Source organism: Thalassophryne amazonica, chromosome 4 (assembly GCF_902500255.1).
Source record: "Thalassophryne amazonica chromosome 4, fThaAma1.1, whole genome shotgun sequence".
NCBI classification, from domain to species: Eukaryota; Metazoa; Chordata; class Actinopteri; order Batrachoidiformes; family Batrachoididae; genus Thalassophryne; species Thalassophryne amazonica.
In genome coordinates this window covers 1,681,021-1,704,813 of record NC_047106.1, presented here as the reverse complement: position 1 = coordinate 1,704,813, position 23,793 = coordinate 1,681,021, and the positions used below count along the sequence as shown (strand labels likewise).

At 45.5% G+C, this 23,793-nt stretch overlaps 1 protein-coding gene across 4 annotated transcripts in view; it reads right to left on the bottom strand.

Annotated features, from left to right (window-relative positions):
* Positions 1-23,793, bottom strand: part of LOC117509345 (diacylglycerol kinase delta-like) — a 275,606-nt gene that overhangs the window by 22,034 nt on the left and 229,779 nt on the right. For 3 of the 4 annotated variants that reach the window (XM_034169012.1, XM_034169014.1, XM_034169015.1), the window contains 4 exons: positions 23,104-23,215; positions 7,493-7,585; positions 7,295-7,414; positions 4,817-4,934 (listed from right to left, as the gene is read on the bottom strand). In XM_034169012.1, coding sequence (XP_034024903.1) covers positions 4,817-4,934; positions 7,295-7,414; positions 7,493-7,585; positions 23,104-23,215 — 443 coding nt within the window. The remainder of the gene's footprint in view (positions 1-4,816; positions 4,935-7,294; positions 7,415-7,492; positions 7,586-23,103; positions 23,216-23,793) is intronic. The other variant, XM_034169013.1, reaches the window with a different exon arrangement.

Below are 23,793 nucleotides of genomic sequence, written 5' to 3'. Positions count from 1 at the left end.
GACAACAAGCACAGACGACACAAACCCACAACACGCACAGACGAAACACGCCGACAACACGTACAGACGACACAAACCCACAACACGCACAGACGACACAAACCTACAACATGTACAGACGACACAAACCCACAACATGTACAGATGACACAAACCCACAACACGCACAGACACAAACCCACAACACGCACAGATGACACACGCTGACAACACGCACAGACGACACAAACCCACAACACGTACAGACGACACACGCCGACAACACGCACAGACGACACAAACCCACAACACGTACAGACGACACACGCCGACAACACGCACAGACGACACAAACCCACAACACGCACAGACGACACAAACCCACAACACGCACAGACGACACAAACCCACAACATGCACAGACGACACATGCCGACAACACGCACAGACGACATACGCTGACAACACGCACAGACGACAAACCCCAACAACACGTACAGACGACACACGCCGACAACACGCACAGACGACACAAACCCACAACACGCACAGACGAAACACGCCGACAACACGTACAGACGACACAAACCCACAACACGCACAGACGACACAAACCTACAACATGTACAGACGACACAAACCCACAACATGTACAGATGACACAAACCCACAACACGCACAGACACAAACCCACAACACGCACAGATGACACACGCTGACAACACGCACAGACGACACAAACCTACAACATGTACAGACGACACAAACCCACAACGCATACAGACGACACAAACCCACAACGTGTACAGACGACACAAACCCACAACGCGTACAGACGACACAAACCCACAACGCGTACAGACGACACAAACCCACAACGCGTACAGACGACACAAACCCACAACACGCACAGACGACACAAACCTACAACACGCACAGATGACACACGCCGACAACACGCACAGACGACACAAACCCACAACACGCACAGACGACACACACTGACAACACGCACAGACGACACAAACCCACAACACGCACAGACGACACACACTGACAACACGCACAGACGACACAAACCCACAACACGCACAGACGACACAAACCCACAACACGCACAGACGACACAAACCCACAACACGCACAGACGACACAAACCCACAACACGCACAGACGACACAAACCCACAACACGCAGACGACACAAACCCACAACACGCACAGACGACACAAACCCACAACACGCAGACGACACAAACCCACAACACGCACAGACGACACAAACCCACAACACGTACAGACGACACACGCCGACAACACGCACAGACGACACAAACCCACAACACGCACAGACGACACAAACCCACAACATGCACAGACGACACATGCCGACAACACGCACAGACGACATACGCTGACAACACGCACAGACGACAAACCCCAACAACACGTACAGACGACACACGCCAACAACACGCACAGACGACACAAACCCCGAACACGCACAGACGAAACACGCCGACAACAAGCACAGACGACACAAACCCACAACACGCACAGACGAAACACGCCGACAACACGTACAGACGACACAAACCCACAACACGCACAGACGACACAAACCTACAACATGTACAGACGACACAAAACCACAACATGTACAGATGACACAAACCCACAACACGCACAGACACAAACCCACAACACACACAGATGACACACGCTGACAACACGCACAGACGACACAAACCCACAACACGTACAGACGACACACGCCGACAACACGCACAGACGACACAAACCCACAACACGTACAGACGACACATGCCGACAACACGCACAGACGACACAAACCCACAACACGCACAGACGACACAAACCCACAACATGCACAGACGACACATGCCGACAACACGCACAGACGACATACGCTGACAACACGCACAGACGACAAACCCCGACAACACGTACAGACGACACACGCCAACAACACGCACAGACGACACAAACCCACAACACGCACAGACGAAACACGCCGACAACACGTACAGACGACACAAACCCACAACACGCACAGACGACACAAACCTACAACATGTACAGACGACACAAACCCACAACATGTACAGATGACACAAACCCACAACACGCACAGACACAAACCCACAACACGCACAGATGACACACGCTGACAACACGCACAGACGACACAAACCCACAACACGTACAGACGACACACGCCGACAACACGCACAGACGACACAAACCCACAACACGTACAGACGACACACGCCGACAACACGCACAGACGACACAAACCCACAACACGCACAGACGACACAAACCCACAACACGCACAGACGACACAAACCCACAACATGCACAGACGACACATGCCGACAACACGCACAGACGACATACGCTGACAACACGCACAGACGACAAACCCCAACAACACGTACAGACGACACACGCCAACAACACGCACAGACGACACAAACCCACAACACGCACAGACGAAACACGCCGACAACACGTACAGACGACACAAACCCACAACACGCACAGACGACACAAACCTACAACATGTACAGACGACACAAACCCACAACATGTACAGATGACACAAACCCACAACACGCACAGACACAAACCCACAACACGCACAGATGACACACGCTGACAACACGCACAGACGACACAAACCTACAACATGTACAGACGACACAAACCCACAACGCGTACAGACGACACAAACCCACAACGCGTACAGACGACACAAACCCACAACGTGTACAGACGACACAAACCCACAACGCGTACAGACGACACAAACCCACAACGCGTACAGACGACACAAACCCACAACGCGTACAGACGACACAAACCCACAACACGCACAGACGACACAAACCTACAACACGCACAGATGACACACGCCGACAACACGCACAGACGACACAAACCCACAACACGCACAGACGACACACACTGACAACACGCACAGACGACACAAACCCACAACACGCACAGACGACACACACTGACAACACGCACAGACGACACAAACCCACAACACGCACAGACGACACAAACCCACAACACGCACAGACGACACAAACCCACAACACGCACAGACGACACAAACCCACAACACGCAGACGACACAAACCCACAACACGCACAGACGACACAAACCCACAACACGTACAGACGACACACGCCGACAACACGCACAGACGACACAAACCCACAACACGCACAGACGACACAAACCCACAACATGCACAGACGACACATGCCGACAACACGCACAGACGACATACGCTGACAACACGCACAGACGACATACGCTGACAACACGCACAGACGACAAACCCCGACAACACGTACAGACGACACACGCCAACAACACGCACAGACGACACAAACCCCGAACACGCACAGACGAAACACGCCGACAACAAGCACAGACGACACAAACCCACAACACGCACAGACGAAACACGCCGACAACACGTACAGACGACACAAACCCACAACACGCACAGACGACACAAACCTACAACATGTACAGACGACACAAACCCACAACATGTACAGATGACACAAACCCACAACACGCACAGACGACACATGCCGACAACACGCACAGACGACACAAACCCACAACACGCACAGACGACACATGCCGACAACACGCACAGACGACACAAACCCACAACACGCACAGACGACACAAACCCACAACACGCACAGACGACACAAACCCACAACACGCACAGACGACACAAACCCACAACATGCACAGACGACACATGCCGACAACACGCACAGACGACATACGCTGACAACACGCACAGACGACAAACCCCAACAACACGTACAGACGACACACGCCAACAACACGCACAGACGACACAAACCCACAACACGCACAGACGAAACACGCCGACAACACGTACAGACGACACAAACCCACAACACGCACAGACGACACAAACCTACAACATGTACAGACGACACAAACCCACAACATGTACAGATGACACAAACCCACAACACGCACAGACACAAACCCACAACACGCACAGATGACACACGCCGACAACACGCACAGACGACACAAACCCACAACACGCACAGACGACACACACTGACAACACGCACAGACGACACAAACCCACAACACGCACAGACGACACAAACCCACAACACGCACAGACGACACACACTGACAACACGCACAGACGACACAAACCCACAACACGCACAGACGACACAAACCCACAACACGCACAGACGACACAAACCCACAACACGCACAGACGACACAAACCCACAACACGCACAGACGACACAAACCCACAACACGCACAGACGACACAAACCCACAACACGCACAGACGACACAAACCCACAACACGCACAGACGACACACACTGACAACACGCACAGACGACACAAACCCACAACACGCACAGACGACACAAACCCACAACACACACAGACGACACACGCTGACAACACGCACAGACGACACAAACCCACAACACGCACAGATGACACAAACCCACAACACGCACAGATGACACGCACTGACTAAACACACCAACAATATGGTATCTTGCTAGGGCGCTATATGTGAAGTTGCAGACAAACAAACATACTGACTGACATCTTAAGATAATAAATAAACACTGATGATCTTATTACGTCCTTGGTGGAAGTAACAAAGAGTAAGATGCCTTGGATTGTCATTTTTTAAGTGTCTGCAGAAATCCTGGGTGTAGTGAGAGGGTGAACTCAGTGTGACAGAGTGAAAACAGCAAGCTTACCTGGCAGTGAAAGAGTCACACAAGTCTCCCTGTTCCTCAGGTTTTTGTCTTTCTTGAACTTGGGGACAAGACGAAACTTGGTGCTTCGACTTCGCTTTGAGAAATCAGTCAGTGGACCCTAAAGATGGACAGAAGGACACGGTCAGGAGGACATGGACGATATAACTCAGTCTAATATACGTGGACATATGTTTACATACACCTTGAACAAATTCCATTTTATCAAACGTGTTCAGTCAGAATGTTAACTTTATTTTCACATTAAATTATTTTAAAACGATTTCTCTTTAAATGGCATGACGCCTCCAGAAGCTGAAGGAATGATTTTTAAACGCCTTTTTGTCTTAGGGCGATAAGTGCAGGCTAACTGTGGAACCTTGGGCTGTATTTAAGGTCCTACCAGAAGAATCAAATTATGACCTTCACCACATCTTCCTTGTCATCTGGTGATAAGGTCATTAACATTAGCTCTTAACTGCCACCGTTTTGATGTTTAAATACTTTTATTGTGGAGTTCATGAAAGAAAATATGTCACCAGGTGCACCTCTACAAAGGTCACTTCCTGCTGACTGAAGCCCATCTGATTTGTCCAGTTCTTTGTCCAATTTGAAAGCTTCTGAAGCCTCAAGCATTAAAAGTCTTAAATCCCCCACATAATGTGAGGACAAGAGGTGGGTGTGGAATTTGCTGGCCACGCCTCCTGGGTCAGCGGTGGGGTATGATACAAAGTGAATAAAGAGAAGAAGTGATGCAGAAAGGATTACGTATGAACGTAGCAACTCAACACTGCTCACCTTCAGATGGACATTCTGCTTGCATGAAACGGCTGCATGGACTTATTACCAGCTGTTACGTTTATTTATATCGCACATTTACAACAAGCAAAACTGCCCAAAGTGCTTCACAGGTACAGAATAAAAAATATAAAGAACACAAAAAGACAAAATCCAAACACTAATAAATACAATAAAAATTTAATACAAAAGCACAACTGCGCCCAGGTAATGAAGGCCTGTGGAAAGAGATGGTCTTCAGTGATGACTTAAAGTAGACCTGCATTGAAATAAATGCAGTCAGATCTTTGGACCAAAAAATGACATATTTACACATAAGATCCTTCTGAATGTAGTAAAGTAAATCTGCAAGTCCAGATCTGTCATTCAACGGAGAAATCTTCATTTAAAAATGACAAATTTACAGCTAACATTTAGCCCTCCGCAAAACTGTCATCACATCCGGGACGTTGCCGAGACATTTGGGAAAAGACCCTATCCCAGCGTGCATTGCGTGCGCCAACTGTAATTTGTGGATTTACGTCAGTTTGCATCTGCACCTTTTTTTTGTCTTATATGGAAGGATCTACTTTTTTAAAACTTCATATTGTCTTGCGGCACGTTTGGTGAGTACACATTTCTTTTATTTGTGCTTGAAAATTATTTTGGGGGACTTTTTCATACGCCCGTTTGACTGAGTGGTGTCACATTGAAAATCTACTGTCTTTCGCCTCTGGTGTTACCGTCACGGGGTAGGGAGGCGGGACCCGCAAAGAATCCAAGTCCTTAAAAAGATATAAACCTCTCTCAGCGGCCACGGAGCTCTGCGGCTCCGATTACCGAGACGTGCGGTGCTGCGGAAAGTCTGTCCTTGCAGCAACAGGTGTCACCGGCTGCTCAGCATCAAAACAGCGAGTGTAGTCTCTGGACTTTTGCCAAGTTGGCTGCACCTCCATTCAGTAGACAGGGAGGTGGTGCCGGCTGCACAGCAGACACGGGGGCGATGTGAGTGGCCCGCTTCGGCGTTTACCGAGCACGCAGACTCAGTAAGCGCAGCGGAGGCAGAGAGCGAGGCGTCGGGGAAGAACGTCGCCCGCTGTTGATGTCGCCGCTGATCTGAGCATGCAGAGCTGTATCTCACATTCATTGCAGCTTACTTTTGGATGCTAAAACCAGGACGTGTGTAACAGTAACATTACTAACAGATAAAATCAATTTCAATGCGGGATCGGACTGAAGGCGCGAGCGCTCCGTCTTCTGCCGGACGTCACTGCAATGACCCGGATGTACAAACAGTTTTCGCTGAGGGCCAAATTTTAGCTGCAAATTTGTCATTTTTAAATGAAGATTTCTCCGCTGAATTACAAATTTGGGCTTTCAGATTTACTTTACTGCATTCATAAGGGTCTTATAAATACATATCAGCTATTTCTTTCTGAGATCTGACCACATTTATTTCAATGCAGGTCTACTTTAAAGACATTTAAGGAGGGCGCAGCTCTAAAATTAAAAGGAAGGCTGTTACACAATTTGGAAGCAGCTACAGAGAAGGCCCTGTCTCCTCTGGTTTTTAAACCTGTTCTTGGTACGTTTAGAAGCAGCTGATTGGTGGAGCTGTCCACATCATCTGTAAAGTCTGTCCATGGTCATGACTGACAGGATTCTGACTGTTTTTGGGCTGTTTCCACGTGAATGGCGATTTACCTCGTGGTCTGACAGCTCGACAGTCGGAGACAACCAGGGGACGTCGGTCAGCCGGCGGAATTGAAGGGCCACCGAGCACAAGGCCCCGTTCAGCTGCTCCTGCTGAGGAGGCTCCAACTGCTGCAAACAAACAAACTATGCAGTAGAAGAGCCGGAACACGCACAAGCTGCATCTGTCTGACAAAGGAAGAAGGTTACCATGGACATCTTTCCAGCCAGAAGCAGCTCTGTCTCACTGAGTAAAGCTCTGACGTTGTTGACCATTTGGACGACCAGACTGCAGCTCAGCGCCTGAACAGACACAAACCAGCTCTTGTTCACTCGGGAGGCAAAAGCAGACACTTAATCACTTTAACACTCAGTCAGAACTCTCAAAGACACATCACCCTGATGGTGTAGAACAAGAGACGCACAGAGTAGTCCAAGGCCGGCGTCAGGGTGACACATTACCATGGAGACTATGTCCACCCCCGTGTGGGTTTCAAGTGTGTAGGAGTGTCACAACATGTATTTGTATTGAACCATATGGTACACACACAAGTGTACGCAGAATAGACGGTACAACTGTGTACAGTGTGATTAGTCACGTGTGCATGTTTGTTTCTGTACGTTGCATTTCAGCAAGCTGCACTGAGGCGTGGTCAGCCCAAGCAGCAACAATCAAGCTCATATTTTGACCACAACTAGGAAGTGCAGTTCCTTGACTGGCCACTTGATGCTGGCTCCAAATCACAGCACATTCCCATAGAAGCCATTTTAATGTTCTGTGGGTGTGGAACGTCACCTCGCTGTGTGGAAGGAACCGCAGCTTGTGCGGGAGGTGGAGCACTACCAGTTAGATCTGGTAGGCCTCGCCTCCATGCACAGCCTCGGCCCCAGAACCACTCTCCTTGATAAGGGTTGGAGCTTGTTCTTCTTTGGACTTGCCCAGGCCGTGAGGCACCAGGTGGGTGTGCGGATACTCACGAGTCCCCAGGATTCTGATTGTCGTTTGTGTGTATGTATTAAACAGTACTTTGGAGTATTCAGCCTTCTTGGTTCCCTGAATGGAGTCCTGTATAGACCTCCAGTGGGGGACTCCAACACATACGTGGGCAAAGACAGAGACACCTGGAGAGGCGTGATGGGGAGGAAAGGCCTCCCTTACCTAAAACTGAGCGGTTGTTTGTTGTTGGACTTGTGTGCTAGTCATGGACTGTCCATAACTAACACCAGGCTCAAACATAAGGATGCTCATAAGTGTTGTTATGAGCCTCAGGTCATATATAGTATGGTGTGTTCACCCTCCCCACCCAGGTGAGGCGCTGCTGATTTTGTTTGCTGTGTGTGAATTTCTTTTTTTTTTCAGGTGAGCTTGCACAGGTGGCACCGGCTGATTGGTCCAACACCGATGGCTTCAGCTGTAAAAGGCTGAATCCACCCTTCAGTGAGCCACCTTCTTCTGGCTCCCATTTAGATGCTGTGTGTTTGTGTCTGAAGACACTTTTGTTTTTGATTTGACTTTTGCACCTGAATTTTTGTAGTCATTGTAATTATTTGTTTTTGTGATGCAGTCCAACTATTTTCCAGTAGGGTTGAGAAGCCGTTTTATTTTGATCACATTTTCTCCTGGTTCTTTCCTGAAGTCAGGAAAGATGTCTGACTTTTGGTTGTCTTATTTGATCACTAGGTAAAAGCAGGTGTTTGGGTAGACTGTTTTGTTATTTTGGCAAGGTACCAACAGGCCTGAAGGGCGGCAGCCTCTGCTGTGGGGGAGGCAAAACAGTGGGTGTGGGAGGAGTTCGGAGCAACCATGGAGAAAGACTTTCATTCAGTACCAAGGTGTTCCTGGTGCACTGTGTGGCACCTCAGGAGGGGAACGCGGGGAACCATCCAAGCTGTCGACAGTAAAGTTGTGACTCTGTTGGCCTCAATTGAGGATATAATCGGACACTGGAAGGGACACTTTGAGGAACTCCTGCATCAGACTGGAATGCCCTCTATAGTCAGGGCAGAGCTGGAAGCTGAGGAAGGATTTTCATCAATTTCCCTGGTGGAAGTTACTGAGTTGGAGTTGTTTGACACTGCAGAGTCAAACAACTCCACAGCACACAAGGCCCCGGGGGTTGATGAGATCCATCCAGAAATGCTAATGGCTCTCAGTGTGGATGAAATGTCTTGGATGAGACATCTCAACATTTTATGGAGGTCTGGGACAATGCCTAAGGAGTGGCAAACTGGGGTGGTGGTCCCCATATTTAAAAAGAGGGACCAGAGAGTGTGTGCCAATTATAGGCGCATCATACTACTCAGCCTCCTTTGCTCAGGTACGGGTCTGGGAGCCTCTGGGTTTCATTCAGGTACGGGTTTAGGAGCACCTGGTTTTCATTCAGGTATGAGAGATCCTGGGTTTCGTTCAGGTACGGGTCTGGGAGCGCCTGGGTTTCGTTCAGGTACGGGTCTGGGGGCGTGTGGGTTTCTTTCAGGTACGGGTCTGGGGGCATCAGTTTCATTCAGATACGGGTCCTCTAAGAGCTGTGATTGGTTGACACAGAAAAAGGAGGAAAAATTCAAAAAATCAAATGCACTTCGTTATGATGATGAAACTCAACAAAATGGAATGAATTGTTACACAGGTTGAAAATGTTTGAACATATCTCAATCACATGCCGAATATCTATATATTAAAAGCATGCGTGCATGAGTTTATTTACTATCTTCATTGTGAGTACTTAATATAATTTAAATACGTTAAAAATGCATGGCTGACACAAGAAAGTGTGTTTATTGTATATTGGCCTAAGCAAAAATGTGGAGGAACCATTCTGACATGGCAAATATTGCCATTATCTGATGCAGTCGAGAAGAGCGTGGCCAGCCGTGATCCGAATGCATCCAGACTGCCTCGTGTCACTCACCCACGCAACCAAATCTCCGCTCATCCCCACATTCCCAGAGCTAAACTGACCTCTCATCAGTATCAATCAGAATCTGATTCTGAGTATGTGTCTCACATGACGGACTGCGCACGTGTACGTATGGAGAACAGGTGATCAAAGCAGTGTGCGAGCATGTGGCTGAATTGTTCACTCAGCTGAGTGTATGTGTGTCCAGAAACACTGTAACAGACAGTCTGAGTGCACAACACGTGCGCCCCATGTGAGTGAGCACTGGAGCTGATGTTCATCTGAGTGCACTGACAGCTGTCAGTGACCGCCTGCTGCTAGTCTGGTGAAAAATCCCTTTAGATGTTTGATCAGTATATACTTACATTGCTAGATTTTATTTGTCCGGCTGTACTCCATGAATGCTGTTGAACTGTGCTGGCAGTGCGCCAACTTCCCCACATGTGCGCAACATTCAGGCTGTAGCCAGTGGACTTTCTCTTTTTAAACTCTTTTTTGTTTTCATTTTACTTGATACGCATTATAACACAACTGTAGTTGGATTATTGCAAACATAGTCATATCACTCCGGTTTTGTTCACTCTTCACTGGCTTCCAGCCCATTTTAGGATTGATTTTAAACTTTTGATATTTTTTTTTAAAGCTATACATGGACTTGCTGTATATACACCCACCAGAACTTTGAGGTCTGCTGATCAGAATCAATTGGTGATATCTAGGACAAAAAGCAGGCAGTGGGGTAACCGCTCTTTTGCTGTGGCCGGGTCTAGACTGTGGAATTCTTTGCCTGTGGAGTTGCGCTTGATTAGTACTTTGTCTCTGTTCAAAGTTAAGTTAAAAACTTATTTGTTCAGAATTGCTTTTAGTATGTAGAGTTTTTTATGATGGTTTTTGTGTGGTTTAATTGTTGTTGATTTTATGTATTTATGTGAAGCACTTAGGTTCAGTGGTTACTGTTGTAAAGTGCTAAACAAATAAAGTTTGATTGATTGATTATTGTTGTGAGATGGCACTTCACGTGAGATTTAATTATGCATGCACAGCGCTACTTATATGTTATTACATAATATTTCCTTCGCCCTCCCTGGCTGGGGTCCATTGGAGGTGGACAAACATAGCACAGCATGTCGGTAGGTTTTGCTGTGAACGATCGATCTCAGAGCTCAATCAACCATAATCACATCATTTCAGATTGTTTATGCCGCCTTCAGAATATGTAAATTGCGGTCAGATGATCGTCAGATTAGACATGGATCGCTATTGGATAGGTGTCCCTTCTCGATGGTGAATTCTGAACATATGCGTCACACTCAGGGCCGCCGGCCGATTTTGATCAACTGTGTGGACTTCCACAGATGGCTGTCAGAATGTTTTGGAACTGAAATTAAACACCTTTCAGATGTGCACCAATTCATAACTCTGACGGCACTCTGCGTGATTCCGGCTATGTGTGACAGGGGTATTACAGTAGTATGTAAAAGTCTGGACACCCCCGATGACTTCCATGATTTTCCTTTATAAATCATTGGTTGTTTGGATCAGCAATTTCAGTTAGTTTACAGGTGAGGTGTACAACCCTAATTCCAATGACGTTGGGACATGTAAAATGTAAATAAAAACAGAATACGATTTGCAAATCCTCTTCAACCTATATTCAATCGAATACACCACAAAGACAAGATATTTAATGTTCAAACTGATAAACTTTATTGTTTTGTGCAAATATTTGCTCATTTTGCAACAGATTTCAAAAAAGTTGGGACGGGGCAAGAAAACACTGGGAAAGTTGATGAATGCTCAAAGAATACCTAACTAGAAACAGATGAGTGTCATGATTGTTGTATAAAAGGAGCATCCCCAAAAGGCTCAGCCGTTCACAAGCAAAGATGAGGTGAGGATCACCACTTTGTGAAGAACTGCGTGAAAAAAATAGTCCAACAATTTAATAACAATGATTCTCAACATTCAATTGCAAGGAATTTAGGGATTCCATCATCTACAGTCCATAATATAATCAGAAGATTAAGAGAATCTGGAAAACTTTCTACACGTAAGCAGCAAGGCCAAAAACCAACATTGAATGCCCGTGACCTTCGATACCTCAGGCGCGCACTGCATTAAAAAATGACATCATTGTGTAAAAGATCCTATCGCGTGGGCTCAGGAACACTTCAGAAAACCATTGTCAGTTAACAGTTCGTCGCTACATCTACAAGTGCAAGTTAAAACTCTACCATGCAAAGCGAAAGCCAGACATCAACAACATCCAGAAGCACAAAGCGGAAAAGTGTGCAGTGGTCTGATGAGTCCACATTTCAAATTGTTTTTGGAAGTCATGGACATTGTGTCCTCCGGACAAAAGAGGAAAAAGACCATCCAGATTGTTACCAGCGCAGAATTCAAAAGCCAGCATCTGTGATGGTATGGGGGTGTGTTAGTGCCCATGGCATGGGCAACTTACACATCTGTGATGGCACCATCAATGCTGAAAGGTACATCCAGGTTTTGGAGCAACACATGCTGCCATTCAAGCAACGTCTTTTTCAGGGACGTCCCTGCTTATTTCAGCAAGACAATGCCAAGCCACATTCTGCACGTGTTACAATAGCGTGGCTTTGTAGTAAACAAGTGTGGGTACTAGACTGGCCTGTCACTCATTGAAAATGTGTGGTGCATTATGAAGCGCAAAATACGACAACAGAGACCCCGGACTGTAGAACAACTGAATTCGTACATCATGCAAGAATGGGAAAGAATTCCACCTACAAAGCTTCAACAATTAGTGTCCTCAGTTCCCAAACGCTTATTGAGTGTTGTTAGAAGGAAAGGTGATGTAACACAGTGGGAAACATACCACTGTCCCAGCTTTTTTGTTGCAGGCATCCATTTCAAAATGAGCAAATATTTGCACAAAAAACAATAAAGTTTATCAGTTTGAACATTAAATATCTTCTCTTTCTGGTGTATTCAATTGAATATAGGTTGAAGAGGATTTGTAAATCATTGTATTCTGTTTTTAATTTACATTTTACACGACGTCCCAACTTCACTGGAATTGGGGTTGAAATTTCCTGCTACGCATTTCTGTTTGTCGCACCTCCTCCGGTGCCCATGGCCAGTTGCAGGGTCAGCTGTGGGGTCATCAGCCAAGAATCACGTTTAATTTAATTTAATTAGCTTATAATGCGCCAAATCACAGCAAAAGCCATCTCAAGGCGCCTTACATAAAACAAGTCAACATAAAATTGAATAAAAAAAAAAATTCAAATACACAAATAAAAACAGAAGTAAAAAATAAAACAAATAAAAATAAAAACTATCCATAAGAAAGAGAATAAAAATAGGTTTTGAGTCTTGACCTAAAAATGTCCACAGACTCAGACTGCCTCACAGTCGCAGGAAGACTGTTCCACAGAGTGGGTGCATGATACGAAAAGGCTCTTTGACCTGCTGACTTCTTCTTCACCCTGGGAACACAGAGAAGACGTTTCATCAACGTTTCGCCTCTTTAATCCTGGAATGTCTCCTGGTGGTGGAGCAGTGACAGGGACATCTCCCTGTCACCCCCCGCAGCTGACTGGTGTCACGTGTTCTTTCCCCAGCTCCTATCCTTCCTCCTCAGCCAGAGCAAAAAGCTTTAATTCTCAGCCTCCTCAGCAAGCTCATTAGTGGCCTTCTGCAGCTTCCCTCCAGTTACACCTGCATCCCTCAACAAGCGTGTCATTGAGAGGCTCACGAATCCGTGACAGCCCTCCACCGGGTAGATGGCGGTCTTCCAGCCAGCCTCCCAACAGTCTGCGGCCAGGTCGGAAAACCTGGCCTTCTTGCGTTCGAAGGTGATCTCGATCTCCTCTGATGGAACTGTGAGTTCGATGAGGTGCACCGCTCTTGCTTCTGTAGCCCACACAACAATGTTGGGGCAGAGATAAGTGATGGTAATCTCTGTGGGAAACTTGAGCTGCTTGTCTAAGTCAACCCTCATGTTCCACTCCTTGTCAAGGGAGAAAGGCCCTGGCATCCCTCCTTGTCTGGAGTACGTTCGGCCCCCTTCCTTGACAAAGTTGGTGTAACACTTTGATATGAGAGCTAGACTCTGCCCACAACCTCCTGACGTTGCAGTTTACAGACGGCTTGATGGACTTCACTTGGAGCGTTCCACTTCCGGCCGGTGGCGACTTTAGCACAGGCAGCCCTCACTGACTGATCTGCAGACTCGATAAACTCGAGAACCAGTCTGGCCTTCTCCTGCATATAACCCATGCTTATGGAGTGCAGTCGGAGTTGAAGAGTCTCTTTCCCAATGAGGCCTGACTCAGAGGCACCGTGGGAGCCCAAGCCATTTCCTGATGAACGAGTTGGCTTTTTCGTCCATCTTCCTCACAGCTGATGATGGAATCTCACTCATTTGCAGAAGCCACATCAACCTTCTGAAGAGGGTGAACTGGTAGCACGTCTTGTACTTCTCTGGGAGCTGACATTGATCTATCCTCGCCAAGCCGTCTGTGAGCTGTTTAATGACAATTCTCCCCATCTGCTTGTCTGACAGCTCTGCTGAATACTGCCTCCTCAGGCTTTTTATAGGTTGCTCGGAGAGACGGAGGATTTTCTCTCCACCAACGACGAAGATAAATTTGTCACTCCGAACTCACTTTTTAAAAATAATTTAATTTAAATATATCATATAGCAAACAAACACAATGATATTTGAGAAGTGAAATGAAGTTTATAGGATTTACAGAAACTGTGCAATAATTCTTTAAACAAAATTAGGCAGGTGCATAAATTTGGGCATCCGAACTGAAAAAATACATCAATATTTAGTAGATCCTCCTTTTGCAGAAATAACAGCCTCTAAACGCTTCCTATAGCTTCCAATGAGAGTCTGGATTCTGGTTGAAGGTATTTTGGACCATTATTCTTTATAAAACATCTCAGGTTTGTTGGTTTCCGAGCACGGACAGCCCACTTAAAATCACACCACAGATTTTCAATAATATTCAGGTCTGGGGACTGTCATGGCCATTCCAGAACATTGTACTTGTTCCCCTGCATGAATGCCTTAGTAGATTTTGAGCAGTGTTTAGGGTTGTTGTCTTGTTGAAAGATCCAGCCGCAGCGCAACTTCAACTTTGTCACTGATTCATGAACACTGTTCTCAAGAATCTGCTGATATTGATTGGACTCCATGTGACCCTCAACTTTAACAAGATTCCAAGTACCTGCACTGGCCACACAGCCCCACAGCATGATGCAACCACCTCCAAATTTTACTGTAGGTAGCAAGTGTTTTTCTTGGAATGCTGTGTTCTTTTTTAGCCATGCATACCGCCCCTTGTTATGTCCAAATAACTCAATTTAAGTTTCATCAGTCCACAGCACCTTATTCCAAAATGAAGCTGGCTGGTCCAAATGTGCTTTAGCATACCTCAAGCAACTCTATTTGTGGCGTGTACATAGAAAAGGCTTCCTCTGCATTACAGCATCACACAGAATCTCTTTGTGCAAAGTGCGCTGCATAGTTGAACGATTCACAGAGACACTATCTGCAGCAAGATCATGTTGTAGGTCTTTGGAGCAGGCCTGTGGGTTGACTATGACTGTTCTCACCATCCTTCGCTTCAGCTTATCTATGATTTTTCTTGGCAGCCACTTTGGGCCTTAACTAGTACTGTGCCTGCGGTCTTCCATTTTCTCACTATGTTCCTCACCGTGGACACTGAGCTGAAATCTCTGAGATAGCTTTTTGTATCCTTCCGCTGAACCATGATGTTGAACAATCTTTGTTTTCAGGTCATTTGAGAGTTGTTTAGAGGCTCCCATGTTGCCACTCATTTGAAGAGATGCAAAGAGGGGAAACATTTGCAAATGGCCACCTTACATACCCTTTCTCATGATTCGATTCACCTGTGTAAGGAGGTCAAGGGTCAATGAGCTTACCAAACCAATTTTGTGTTCCAATAATTACTGCTATATGTATTCAAGTCAATAAAATGACAAGGGTGCCCAAATTTATGCACCTGCCTAATTTTGTTTAAAGAAATTATTGCACACTTTCTGTAAATCCTATAAACTTCATTTCACTTCTCAAATATCAGTGTGTTTGTCTGCTATATGATATATTTAACTGAAATTTCTGATCCAAACAACCAATGATTTATAAAGGAAAATCATGAAAATTATCACGGGGGCCCAAACTTTTACATAGCACTGTATTTCCATCGAACTGCCACCTTATCGTGGTGGGGTAGTGGTATAGGATCAAATAAACAAGTTGTGCTTTTTGTAGATGTTACAAGTTTTGTCAGCACGCCCAGTGAGATGATGATAATAATAATAATAATACTCCCCCACTAGCTGCCACCTTATCGTGGTGGAGGAGTTTGCGTACCCGGATGATCCTAGGAGCTATGTTGTCGGGGGCTTCGTGCCCCTGATAGGGTCTCCCATGGCAAACAGGTCTGAGAGGACTGAGACGTCGCCCGGTATGGCGGAACCGAGGCCCCACCCTGGAGCCAGGCCTGGGTTTGGGGCTCGCGCGAGCGCCTGGTGGTCGGGCCTTAGCCCACGGGGCCCGGCTGGGCTCAGCCCGAAAGAGCAATGTGGGCCCACCCTTCTGTGGGAACACCACATGCAGAGGGGGCCACTGGGGTTGGGTGCAAAGAGGACTGGTTGGCAGTCGAGGGCGGGTGGTCCGGCGGCCCGGTCCGCGCTCACAGCCTCTGGCTGTTGGGACGTGGAACGTCACCTTGCCGGGGGGAAGGAGCCTGAGCTTGTGCGGGAGGTTGAGAAGTACCGACTAGAGACAGTCGGGCTCACCTCCACGCACAGCTTGGGCTCTGGCACCCAACTCCTGCAGAGGGGCTGGATGCTCCACTTTTCTGGCGTTGCTCATGGGGAGAGGCGGTGAGCTGGGGTAGCATTGCTTATTGCTCCCCAGTTCAGTCACCATGTGTTGGAGTTCACTCCGGTGAACGAGAGGGTCCTGTCTCTACGCCTTCGGGTTGGGGACAGGTACTGTTGTCTCTGCCTATCGGCCGAGAAGCACTACAGAGTGCCCAACTTTCTTGGAGTCTGTGGGAGGGGTACTAGATAGTGCTCCAACCGGGGACTCCATTGTTCTCCTGTGGGACTTCAATGCCCACGTGGGTGGCGACAGTGAGACTTGGAGGGGCGTGATTGGGAAGCAAGGCCTCCCTGATCTGAACCCGAGTGGTGTTCAGTTGTTGGACTTCTGTGCTAGCCACAGTTTGTCCATCATGAACACCATGTTCGAGCACAGGGGTGTCCATAAAAAAATGAGGTGGGCTTCATAGATAATTGGCAAAGCTTCTGGGGAAAACCTGGTCTTGTTAGGAGAGACGGCATCCATCCCACTTTGGATGGAGCAGCTCTCATTTCTAGAAATCTGGCCAATTTTCTTAAATCCTCCAAACCGTGACTATCCAGGGTTGGGACCAGGAAGCAGAGTTGTAGTCTTACACACCTCTCTGCAGCTTCTCTCCCCTGCCATCCCCTCATTACCCCATCCCCGTAGAGACGGTGCCTGCTCCCAGACCACCAATAACCATAATAATAATCTTCTAAGTCCCTGTTGGTAAATGATATAATAATTGATCAACATATTGATTTATTCTGCCTAACAGAAACCTGGTTACAGCAGGATGAATATGTTAGTTTAAATGAGTCAACACCCCCGAGTCACACTAACTGTCAGAATGCTCGTAGCACGGGCCGGGGCAGAGGATTAGCAGCAATCTTCCATTCAAGCTTATTAATTAATCAAAAACCCAGACAGAGCTTTAATTCATTTGAAAGCTTGTCTCTTAGTCTTGTCCATCCAAATTGGAAGTCCCAAAAACCAGTTTTATTTGTTATTATCTATCGTCCACCTGGTCGTTACTGTGAGTTTCTCTGTGAATTTTCAGACCTTTTGTCTGACTTAGTGCTTAGCTCAGATAATTATAGTGGGCGATTTTAACATCCACACAGATGCTGAGAATGACAGCCTCAACACTGCATTTAATCTATTATTAGACTCTATTGGCTTTGCTCAAAAAGTAAATGAGTCCACCCACCACTTTAATCATATCTTAGATCTTGTTCTGACTTATGGTATGGAAATAGAAGACTTAACAGTATTCCCTGAAAACTCCCTTCTGTCTGATCATTTCTTAATAACATTTACATTTACTCTGATGGACTACCCAGCAGTGGGGAATAAGTTTCATTACACTAGAAGTCTTTCAGAAAGCGCTGTAACTAGGTTTAAGGATATGATTCCTTCTTTATGTTCTCTAATGCCATATACCAACACAGTGCAGAGTAGCTACCTAAACTGTAAGGGAGATAGAGTATCTCGTCAATAGTTTTACATCCTCATTGAAGACAACTTTGGATGCTGTAGCTCCTCTGAAAAAGAGAGCTTTAAATCAGAAGTGTCTGACTCCGTGGTATAACTCACAAACTCGTAGCTTAAAGCAGATAACCCGTAAGTTGGAGGGGAAATGGCGTCTCACTAATTTAGAAGATCTTCACTTAGCCTGGAAAAAGAGTCTGTTGCTCTATAAAAAAGCCCTCCGTAAAGCTAGGACATCTTTCTACTCATCACTAATTGAAGAAAATAAGAACAACCCCAGGTTTCTTTTCAGCACTGTAGCCAGGCTGACAAAGAGTCAGAGCTCTATTGAGCTGAGTATTCCATTAACTTTAACTAGTAATGACTTCATGACTTTCTTTGCTAACAAAATTTTAACTATTAGAGAAAAAATTACTCATAACCATCCCAAAGACATATCGTTATCTTTGGCTGCTTTCAGTGATGCCGGTATTTGGTTAGACTCTTTCTCTCCGATTGTTCTGTCTGAGTTATTTTCATTAGTTACTTCATCCAAACCATCAACATGTTTATTAGACCCCATTCCTACCAGGCTGCTCAAGGAAGCCCTACCATTATTTAATGCTTCGATCTTAATTATGATCAATCTATCTTTGTTAGTTGGCTATGTACCACAGGCTTTTAAGGTGGCAGTAATTAAACCATTACTTAAAAAGCCATCACTTGACCCAGCTATCTTAGCTAATTATAGGCCAATCTCCAACCTTCCTTTTCTCTCAAAAATTCTTGAAAGGGTAGTTGTAAAACAGCTAACTGATCATCTGCAGAGGAATGGTCTATTTGAAGAGTTTCAGTCAGGTTTTAGAATTCATCATAGTACAGAAACAGCATTAGTGAAGGTTACAAATGATCTTCTTATGGCCTCGGACAGTGGACTCATCTCTGTGCCTCAGTGCTGCTTTTGATACTGTTGACCATAAAATTTTATTACAGAGATTAGAGCATGTCATAGGTATTAAAGGCACTGCGCTGCGGTGGTTTGAATCATATTTGTCTAATAGATTACAATTTGTTCATGTAAATGGGGAATCTTCTTCACAGACTAAAGTTAATTATGGAGTTCCACAAGGTTCTGTGCTAGGACCAATTTTATTCATTTTATACATGCTTCCCTTAGGCAGTATTATTAGACGGTATTGCTTAAATTTTCATTGCTACGCAGATAATACCCAGCTTTATCTATCCATGAAGCCAGAGGACACACACCAATTAGCTAAACTGCAGGATTGTCTTACAGACATAAAGACATGGATGACCTCTAATTTCCTGCTTTTAAACTCAGATAAAACTGAAGTTATTGTACTTGGCCCCACAAATCTTAGAAACATGGTGTCTAACCAGATCCTTACTCTGGATGGCATTACCCTGACCTCTAGTAATACTGTGAGAAATCTTGGAGTCATTTTTGATCAGGATGTCATTCAAAGCGCATATTAAACAAATATGTAGGACTGCTTTTTTGCATTTACGCAATATCTCTAAAGTCAGAAAGGTCTTGTCTCAGAGTGATGCTGAAAAACTAATTCATGCATTTATTTCCTCTAGGCTGGACTATTGTAATTCATTATTATCAGGTTGTCCTAAAAGTTCCCTAAAAAGCCTTCAGTTAATTCAAAATGCTGCAGCTAGAGTACTGACGGAGACTAGAAGGAGAGAGCATATCTCACCCGTGTTGGCCTCTCTTCATTGGCTTCCTGTTAATTCTAGAATAGAATTTAAAATTCTTCTTCTTACTTATAAGGTTTTGAGTAATCAGGTCCCATCTTATCTTAGGGACCTCGTAGTACCATATCACCCCAATAGAGCGCATCTCTGCTGTTTGTAGATGATGTGGTGCTGTTGGCTTTGTCAAACCAGGACCTTTAGCGTGCACTGGGGCAGTTTGCAGCCGAGTGTGAAGCGTCCGGGATGAAGATCAGCACCTCCAAATTCGAGGCCATGGTTCTCGACTGGAAAAAGGTGCCTTGCCCTCTTCAGGTCGGTGGGGTGTCCTTGCCTCAGGTGGAGAAGTTTAAGTATCTCGGGGTCTTGTTCACGAGCGAGAGACGGATGGAGTGTGAGATCGATAGATGGATCGGTGCAGTGTCTGCAGTGATGCGGTTGCTGTATCGAAGAGAGATCTGAGTAGGGGGAAAGCTCTCGATTTACCAATCGATCTACGTTCCGATCCTCACCTATGGTCATGAGACGCTGGAGGGACTACATCTCTCGGCTGGCTTGGGAATGCCTTGGGGTTCCCCCAGAGGAGCTGGGGGAGGTGTGTGTGGATCGGGAGGTCTGGGCGGCTTTGCTTGAGCTGCTGCCCCCGCGACCCGACTCCAGATAAAGTGGAAGAAAATGGATGGATGGATGGAGAGACAAAGGATTGAAAGCAGCAAAGTGTCAAATCACAGCCTCTTGCTGTGTCTGAGGATCTAACAGGTGCAAGTCAGGCTGCGGCTCCAAGTCTGAACACGGTGTGAAAAAAATTAACGGTCAGACTTTTAATCACGTAAATGACTCCGGTCCCACATGTGAGGGGTTTAATGGAAATACACTGTGATCAGACGGGACATTTTATCTGATGTGAGCAAAAAATCTGTTGTACAAGTTTAGAACACTTATAATTAAAATACTAAAAAAAAAAAGAGAGAAACCTTTCTTCATCTGTAAATTAAAACCATAACTTGCCTGTTATTTCACATTAGTTGATTTCTTGTTTAACATAAGGAACCTTGGACGTTTATTTTCAAATAAGATTATTTATATCTCATTTCAACCAGAAAAACAGACACTGTAAATAAATACAAATGTTTATTATAAATGTAACAGGAGATAATTTAACAATGACTGCAGTGTGATTGTAAAGTAGGATTTCTGTGACATAAACCTCATGACGAATTCATTTTTTTTTTTAATTGAGTCATTTAAACTTGTAATTACATCCGAATATGTGACTGCCTTTAAAGTTGTGATCAGGACAGAGTAATTTCAAAAATATGAATTTGACTAGTGATTGTGAATGCTTTAAAATTGTGCACAATAGGGGCGGGGTTTCTATCTGTGCAAATGTCTTTTGACTTAACTTTGATTTTGTGGACATTTTTAATGATCCACTGATTTATTGTTAAAATATTTAAAGGGCTTTTTAATTAGAAGAAGGTGTTGGTTTGCTGGATTCTTGGGACATTTAACCAGATGAAGGTCTCTTCTGCAGCTTTGACCTCTGGTGGAGTTTTTGAAGATGCTTTTCTTCTATTTTGAAGAGCAGAGATGTTTTCTTCTGGCTGGACTTCATGGTGTTTAGTTCATCAATGGAAGTTTTTGAAGCGCATCTGTATTTAGGGTGTCTGCACAGCAAATGTTCCTGATTGGGACAAAGAAAAAAAAAAAATCTTAAACAATAAAGAAACACTAAACAATAATAATAAAAAAACAAAACAACAACAAAAAAAAACAAAAATGGAAAAACCCCTGGAAAAAAGGCTCCCCACCCCCCCAAAAATCTTTAAAGTTGAGCATTGTGTGGTCTCAGAAAAAAAAAGCTGTAGCTTTATTTGTTAAAAATAAAAATAGACCAATTTCCAAATTAAAGCGTTCACTCAGATCAACTGTGCTAAAAGTCTAAGCTAACATTAGCCGACCATTAAACTTTCAGCAGTGCAGTAAACGTCATGTTTTATTTTTAAATTATTCTCACCTCGAGAAAGCTGCAGAACTAAGTTCCGTTGGTCAAACTGGGTGTTTGTATGTATCCAAAAGTGAGGAATTTTGTTTTGGGTCAGTCTGTTCCATCCCACCGGCTGCCTGCCTCGCTCTGCCCGGGGATGAGGCCTGAACCCCAGCTGCTCCCTGTGGGTCTGCCGCTGTTGCGGTCGATCGACTTCCCACCAAGTCGTCAGTCCTCCCTCGGCTCAGTGTCACTCCGAAAAATAGCTGAAAAAAAGCTTCTCCCAGCAGGGTGATGGGAGAATCATTCTACTGCTGTTTTTTTAAAGCTTTTTTGTGGTTCTACAGACGCAAATCCAATGTTCTGATCGCTCAGCTTTTCGGGTTGTGCAAACAGCTAGAGTGTGATGTAGCAGTCTCCGGCCCCCCTGCTGCTTCCGACGCGATACGCCTGACGTCATGCGTTGAGGTGTTGCCGCATTGGGAGGTGTTGCCTGAAGGGTCCAAAGTGCACAATGTGAAAAGCCCATTAGGCTTCTTAAAAGTCCTCCTCCCTCCTCTTACCAGTTTGGCACCTTAGGAGCTCTCTTAAAGCCGAAGGTGCTTTGTCGATAACTTTCATCTTACCAAGGGGAAAATTCTAAGAAATGTCTAAGAATTTGAGGAATTCTAAGATTTTTCTTAGAATAAAGTCCCTAGGAACTTTTTTTTAACCTTGGGCTGCTTCGTGGATATGGGCCCAGGAAACCACTCTGCTGAAACACAGTCACAAACTTCCAAAATAAAAGCAGCTGAAAGAGAACAAGTGACATCACAAAGAGTGAAAACAGGAGGCAGGACAATAAGGGTTGCCCAGGAAGGGTCAGCAACATGTTTCGTACCTCTGAGCTGCCGGAATTGGCGTAGACAGTGTCCATGGCTTTGGCACTCGCGTTGACGGCGTGAGCCAGTTCCTGCTCCATGCTGCGGTGTGATTGGGCGATTTCCCGAATACTTCAACACAAAACATCAGAAGAGGACAGACGTCAGCTGAACAGCAGCACAGACGGACGGTGCAGTGCGTCCACCACTTCCTGATCTGCTGAGCATATTTTGTGTTCCCAACATGAAGATACAGTTTCTCTCCTCATCTGTGCCGAGTCACAGCTTTTAGAACACTTGCAGCTTTTAATCTGCTGTCCCATAAATTAAAGGGACAACACCACAAAAACTGTCTGACGCAAGTTTTACAGCTTTTTTCATGAAAAGTATTTCTGACAAAACTTTAAATTACTTCATCAATGAAACAGCAGCGATCAGTTAAAAACTCCTTTGAGCTCAGCAGAAAAACGAGAACTGCAGTTGGTCTGTTACACACAGAGGAGGGGGCATTTTATTGTCCTTCACCAACTGTAGAGTCAACTAATCCAGCCAACATTTACATTCAGTTATCCATTTTATTAGGCGAGGGGCGGGGTTTACCCTGGACTGGACGCCAGTCAATCACAGGGCCACATGAAGACGATTATTTACACCACACACTAAAATACACACACACACACACACACACACACACACACACACACACACAC